The sequence below is a fragment of the Hyposmocoma kahamanoa genome, unplaced genomic scaffold (assembly GCF_003589595.1).
Source record: "Hyposmocoma kahamanoa isolate Upper Pololo Valley unplaced genomic scaffold, ASM358959v1 87, whole genome shotgun sequence".
Lineage (NCBI taxonomy): Eukaryota > Metazoa > Arthropoda > Insecta > Lepidoptera > Cosmopterigidae > Hyposmocoma > Hyposmocoma kahamanoa.
The window spans coordinates 11236695-11244414 of NW_020654422.1; the positions used below are offsets into that span (position 1 = coordinate 11236695).

General features: G+C 34.8%; 1 protein-coding gene across 7 annotated transcripts in view; it reads left to right on the forward strand.

Moving 5' to 3' along the window:
- Positions 1-7720, forward strand: part of LOC113235079 (eye-specific diacylglycerol kinase) — a 102386-nt gene that overhangs the window by 80930 nt on the left and 13736 nt on the right. For 5 of the 7 annotated variants that reach the window (XR_003310844.1, XM_026470634.1, XM_026470636.1 and 2 more), the window contains exons 6-9: positions 1543-1632; positions 1855-1984; positions 3411-3717; positions 5578-5746. Coding sequence is in view for 6 of the 7 variants with exons in the window: in XM_026470634.1 (XP_026326419.1) it covers positions 1543-1632; positions 1855-1984; positions 3411-3717; positions 5578-5746 (696 nt within the window). In the remaining variant the exon portion in view is untranslated. The remainder of the gene's footprint in view (positions 1-1542; positions 1633-1854; positions 1985-3410; positions 3718-5577; positions 5747-7720) is intronic. The other 2 variants (XM_026470638.1, XM_026470640.1) reach the window with 1 other exon arrangement.

Below are 7720 nucleotides of genomic sequence, written 5' to 3' on the forward strand. Positions count from 1 at the left end.
AAAATTATATTATACCATATTACATGACAACTATTATTATATTCCATAACAAATAAAGCTTTTTTATTGAACTCACACAGAGAACAGGCAAATAGGTCAATTTTCCCATCAAATATTATTGTAGCTGTGTTTGTATAGCTATTTATATATTTAAATATTTTAGCCATTTGAAAAATGAACATGAGACAACCTACATTTTGGAATGTTTATAAAATAAACAGTGAAAAACTAGAAATTTTATACTCGTTGATGACTAAATTGGTATTTCCATGCTAAGAAACGTACATACCTTAGGTAGATTAACTCCCTCTATGTCGATCACTGATAATAACACATTGGCATTACTTTGGACTGTCGTATAATTATACTATCATCTGTTCATGTGTTTTTTTTACATCACATCTTTATATCTATAAATTTCAAGTTTTGAAAATGTACAAAACTTTTGACGTCCGAAACTTAATTCACAATTTGAATTCAAGGATAAATTTATAATTTTGTTACTAGAAATCAAATAATAAATAAATTTATCTTACAGCTTCATTTTCACAGAGACGCTATCGCGTGAACGATACCCTCTTGTATCCACCCAAGTGGATACTTTGCAATTCGTAGCATGGCATTAGCGACTATAGTGTCATTACAATGTTTCCACGACATCGCGGGCGGGTCCGACTAAACATGCAATCTGTCGGACGGATAGTGTCATGAATGAATGATGTGATGGGAAGTGAGTGGCAAGCTGTAGTCGGGAGCCGAGAATGCCTGCCCATTACTCGCTGGTTTTCGCGGGAATTGCCTGACGCTCTACTCCCCACGATTACCATTTGCCTCGCATGTGACACGACTCACGTCACGACTACGTCACGAAACCTGCCACCCCAACGTGAAATTAAAACTTCATTTTTAATGATGTGTTAGCATATCGTCCTAGCTGCGAGACTCGTCGCTTGTACAAAATTAAACGCAACAAATGAGGTTTCTAGGTTACGCTATCTTGTAGCGCCTACTTTACGTTAATATTCATATTCCGCAAACTCATAGCTGAACCATTTACTTTTAGTGCCAAAGTGTTATTTATGATAGTGTTAAAAATAACTCCAATTGTGTTAGTTGATGAATATATACGTGGCATTTTTACAATATGGCTACCGTTATTCTTATTATTACCGCGTAATAATAACACAGTGGTACAATCAAGAGCACATCAGGCTTGACACTTTGGACTTTTGATCGTTCTTATCAGAAGTGATATATACAAATAAAAAATAGTGATATATAGTAGTGTAGTTTGTATTTCAATCTCACCTGTCAAGTTTGAAGAGCTCTTGACCCTGTACTCCAGTTCATAATCATAATAACTTTGTTATCTTTTATTCATGTTATGCTTATTTATGTTCATTTTACATCACATCCTACCGTAGCCGTTGCACGTTAAATTTGATGTCTGAAAATATTGTCTTTTTTAAAATTAATTAACAGTGATACATCATTTTTCGTTATGCATGTTATTTGTGCTGCATGGTCATTTTGTTGTCACAGTCGTTCCGGTGTCGATGCTGCAAGTGGTGTTTACCGGCACGTGATAAAGTAAACAATCCTGTAGGAGATTGTTATGAGCTTGGCTACCGAGTGCGTATATCTGATACAAAATTAGGTGCTGGTGATAACATTTTGATTAAGTATTCACTAACGAAATACTTTCTTGTAACCGGTGTCATACAATTGCAAAACTTGCTTTGTAACTAAATCCTTGTTAATAATTCTGGAGCTTCGTCTGCCCTATATACTGCTTTTCTTGTTCTTAATGGAATGTTGTGCATAATATCTGATTTGCATTGTTTTGTTGCACAGTCCCTACAAGCAAAACTGTCGTTCAGTTCGAAAGAGATCGTCGCATTAAGCTGTTCATGGTGCAAGGATGCGTACCACAACAAAGAAAGCTGTTTCAACCTGCAACGGATAGGAGAAGAGTGTTGTTTAGGTAAATATAATGAAACTTATAAACTTATTATTATTAATAAGAACTAGCGCACGAATCAAGCAATTTTCCTATCGACTGAAATCTCAAGAATATGACTGAAATCAAAGTTTTTATACGTAAGTAAGAAAAAGATAGATACGTCATGTACACCGCAACTAGTGCTTACAAATGGCATATTGAAACGTCACAATATTAAAACGCCACCTTGCCTTTTGATAAAGAGAAATAAATCAGAAATGACACGTCTCGGAATGATACTTGCCTATTCAGGTATGGAGTATTTTTATTAACTGACTGAAAAAAAAATTAAGTGTTATAATATAGTATTAAGAGAGTAGCAAATAATATATATAGTATTAAGAGAGTAGCAAATAATTGTAGACAAATTGTAAATAATATATGTATAATATAATTTTAAAAGTACATAAATGAATCCATAAACAATCATTTAGCTGCCAGTTTTCTTAATTTCTCAGTTGGCTGTTAGTAAATTGTGTAGAAATAAATAAAAACATGGAGAATGTAGTAACGTTACGCACGTAAAAAGGAAATACAAAACAGAAATAGACATGCTTATACCATCCATCCATTTGATATACCATCACCTCGTAAAATAAGTATTTAAAGATATAATATATTGATATTGTTTTTCCAAGATACGTACTTCCAAGATTAGCCCGAACAACCATATCATATAGGTTATCTAATACGAGAAGAGAGAAGTTGTTGAAAGTTTCACAATTCGTTACGCAACATTAGCATTATGTTAAACTTTTATATTTTTGACACGTCACTTAATTTTTTTTTACTTTGACCGTCACGCTCATTATCGTCCCGCACTGTGAAAAATATTTATTTATTATTAATATAGTAAATATTAAAGTAATACTATGTAAGATACGTGATTCCTTGCATTTTATAAGCCTTGGGTGGGAAAAATTAACTGCATGAAAAAGTTTACAACACAAGCGTAGCTATTTTGCACAATTTAACCTCCACTGCCTTCGCGCACTAGCAAGTTAATTTACTTCCATTTTTATTATCATAGTTTTTTGTATTTTTTTTCTTAGGTAATAAATTAATTTTTGTTTTATTTTTTACCGTCGCTCTTTGTGCAGTACGCTTTTTGGAACGTTTAAACTTGTTAATTTTACCTTGTTCGCCAGACTACGTAAAAGTGTTCTAAAACAAAGAGATAAAACGTTATTAAAATAGTAACAGGAAACAAAGGACACGAAATTTGAACGTGAAAACTAACATTACTCTTTACGATTTCTTTTAAATTTGCAATACACAGCGTTTCGCCTACGTTATCGTGCACACAGAATTCCCGTATAATATCTGCGAAGCTTACGTATTTCGTTTTTCAATTTATTCATTTAACTTCACCTCCAGCATAAATTTTGAATACTCAGTATTTTCACAGGCTCTCAATGCAATATCATCGTACCGCCGTCCTGGATCGTAAAACTGCCAAGAAGGGGTAGCTTTAAATCGTCACTCAGAAAATCACCCAAAAAGAAAAATTCTTCCAAGAAGAAAGGAAAGGATTCAAAGAACGAGCTTAAAACATTCGTTATAAAACCGATACCAACCACAAATGTAAAACCAGTACTGGTTTTCATAAACCCAAAAAGTGGAGGAAATCAGGGAGCAAAATTGCTGCAAAAGTTCCAGTGGCTTTTAAATCCACGTCAAGTCTTTGATCTCACTCAAGGTGGACCTGGGCCTGGGTGAGTATATACCTATCCTTTTTTAAATACATATAATGTACTAAATTTTGTGCTAAATATTATATGTACTCATAGTATACTAGACGTCGGCGACCAAACCTATTAATAAAAGTTTATCGATAGCCTGAAGCAAGAATTCACTAGAATTTCCCTCTACTCCTCTTATTTGTATTCATATCATGCGATTGTTATTTCTACAAGTTCCATTCGTAACATTATTCCAACCGAATAAACCGGCCAATATCGAAGACGCAAGACGGGGACGTTTATTTGAAAAGTTCGCCGGTCAACGCTAATGACGAATGAGTTAAGTATTAACTGCTTAGGGGTTTCGACAAATGCACTGATTTATTTTCTAAGGTTGTGTATCAAATCATACGCATAGTATAACTGTACAGTTCATAAATATTGTGTGGTAAGTTTGCCAGTTATTAAAACTTAACTATTATCTACAAAATGAACGTTTAAGTTTTTTAATTTTCATTTTCTATGTCTTACTAGTTTTTATCAGATTTTTGTTAACTAAATTTCAATTCAAACTAAAGTTATAACAAGAGCAAATAGCTGGCGCCCGTCACTAAGATCCGCCAAGTGATACGAGTGAGTGAGCAAAGGCATTCCCCTTTGAGGCCGTCAAAGGCTATAGAAAAAGCGATTATAATCTACGGCCAGTACTTCCTGCAACTCGCTCGCCAGCCCAACTTAACGCGTTATATTATATAACACTAGACTAATGGAAATCGGAGACAGTTCGCATCGACTTATCTTAATGACACTAAAGCTTTTTTGCCATTTACCGACTGGCTTTAGTCCTCGCCGCTGTTTTTGTCTTTTTATCAACGAAATGGCGTCAATCTCAGTTTCTAAAATTACTCAAGTTCCTGAACTTGCTCAAGCCTATTGTTTCATGTTTACTAGTAGTTTTGATTTAATTTAATTATCACTGTACCCGCAATACATTTATATTATGTTTCATATTCAAGTGAGATCCTTAAATTTTGTTATTGATTAAAGTAAACAGTTGTTACAAACCCTTCGAAACTTCCTGATTTCAAACTCAGTTAATAATTTTCAAGAAGGTAACTCTCTGAATATCGCAGAAATTTATGCCGCAACGAATAGAACAGTGTAGAAATAATTATGTCTAAACTATAAGTAATTAGTCGATAATACGTAAAAAGACAATAAAGAGGCGAATGCCTTATTTATTGTTATTTCCTTAATGGCGGCCAATAGGCTTGGGCCCGTGCCAGTTTTGTTAACAATAATCATTGACTTACAATTATATGGACGTCGGGTCCGCGCTAAAAAGTGTCCGCACTTGTAAGGCGCTAAAATCGTATACAGAGCGCCAAACTCCGCTTTAGTCTTCATTTGTTCCACTGACAGCGCGATACTGCGATGACATTATAATTTAAATTTCGAATAGGTTGACTTGGGACATTTTTTTCGTGGTTTTTGTATTAGACCCGTCGTCCATTTATTTGTAAGTCAATGACAATAATATAAAAATTATGGCGATCGTCGCCAATGTCAGTGAAAGTACGTAACGTACAATTTTATTGGATCCTTGACGGATTCCGGTGAATGCCTTCGTGGAGACCCCCTTTCTGTGACAATTAGAAATTTTTTTAAATAAATTTTCACCCATTTATTTGGGTAGGCAAAGGTTCCACGATACAGCCTCTTTATATAAATTTTATATCTTTCCTTGTTTTGTTAAACTCCAATTATTTTGCAGTCTTTTTAAACATTTATTTAACTTTTCTTTTTTAAATAGTTTAAGTTCTTAATTTTTTTCACTATAAATCAAAACATTTACTTAAGTCTTACTTAAACTATGTATTTTCATTTTTTTAGACTTGAGTTGTATCGTAAAGTGCCAAACCTGCGCGTGCTGGCATGCGGCGGCGACGGTACAGTGGGCTGGGTACTGAGCGTGTTAGATCGCATTGGATCGCGCCCAGCAGTGGGTGTGTTACCGCTCGGTACCGGCAACGACCTCGCCAGGGCTCTTGGTTGGGGTGGGGTAAGAACTGTACACCTTTTCATTCATCACGGAACCAAAACAGCAGTAATTCCTAACGACGTCTCATCGTTTTATAACTATATATTTTAACAGGAAACCGTCGAACCGCGACCTTAAATACGAAATTTTATTCAATTGGATTAGTTAGCAGTAGTGAAAGGTTCGGGATAATACTCATCGACTTGTCTAAGTAGTTGTTCTAAGTATAAAAAAACTAATTATCATAATCCTTAAACAACTATGTACATATTTATATTATTTTAGTAATTTAACATACAACCAACACATGGTATTTACAAGTCCAATTGTTTAAAGCAAAATGCCTACCATTTTTCACCGGATGTTTAATCTGGCTCGTAGCGGGCGTGCGGCGTCTTAAGACCAAACGTAATATCACACAGCAATCTTTTTAAATGAAAAATTCCTTATTCAGTCCCATTATAATGCACCAAAAACACAAGTTGGAAAAAAGTATTTACGTACCTGTAGGAGCAAGCGAAATATTACGTTTTTTAAATTTTTATTGAATTGATATTCAATTATTTTTTGTGAAATTACTCCACTAGATTGTTATAATTATTAATACAAATATCGAACCGACGTCTTCTAGCTAACCATGCCAGACGATATACCAAATAAGCATTTACATTAATTGTTATTTTTTTTAAATGCTCTCCTGACGGAAAGTGGCAGTGAGGTTGATGATGGAGTATGCACACCTAAATAACGCCTATTCACTCTCAAATTCTCTTTTAAAAGGCCCTAGGTAAGTTAACAATCAGTGTTAACGAGCGCAAATTGAAAGTTTAGTTGATGACATGGTAATTCTTAAAGTTGGTCTTAAATAAATCTGATGACCGGATTATACGATCCACTATATTGCTAAGTAAGGTTGCTATCATAATTCTGTTGTATACATATTTTCTTTATTCGTCTGTCAATAGACAATTAATTAAGATTTTAATAAAATGCTCATTGGCATTATTTACGAATTTGCTTAAGTGCTCGTAGGCGTTGGATAAAAGATAAAAGCCGCATAAGTGCATACTCAATACATCGTTGTAGCGAGCCGTCATCTGACTTATACTATGTTAATTTCAGGACAGGCAATTAAAAAAAAGCACATAAAATTTTGAAATAACAAAAACGCAAATAAATTCAGAACGCTTCTTATCACAAAATTATAAATCGCAATTGCATACATACATGTATATACGTTTTTTGTTCAATCACCAGCAAAATAATTATGTTCGTACAGTTTAATTGAATGAACTAATGACAAGCTTGATGGCTTAACGGTTTACGTTGGTGGGCGCTGTATGCGCCCACCAACGTAACTCCTCCCGGACTATCGAGTCCGGTTGCCAGTAGGACCAATTTGGGTAATGAACTTTTCTAAATTGGTTCTGGTCTGGGTGTTTTTGGATGTGCAGTGAATTTCGTCGCTCTGGTACTCATAGTAAAGGCATTCCCTAGTTTAAGACCAGGCAACTGGCGTGGTTGTCTAGCACACTACATAAATAGGTTTCCAGAATAGTGGATGGCAGTTTTTGTTGCTAAATCCGATCCCAAGTTATTTTTGAACGTAGGGCTATCTGGTGCCTAATTGTAATCGGTGCGTCTTGTCATTTTTTATTTCACTAGTAATTTTTGATGCTATAAATATCTAAGTTGCAGAGTCAAACAAAATAATAGTCAGAATAAAGTAAAGTGTAACAGTCAATGTTCGAACTCTTATATTTTTTCTCATCTCACCAAACACGTCCACCGTTCATGAACTCGTAAAATTAATCATCTGAACCTACGCAGGTCGCACATTCACTCTAATATGTATCCACATTTACAAGCACTTCGCATATCACTTGCACTTTCACACACATCACAAACAATTACACACACATCATATGCACTTTCGCACACATCACACGCACTTCCACACACACCACATGCACTCAATCATCACACACACTCTCA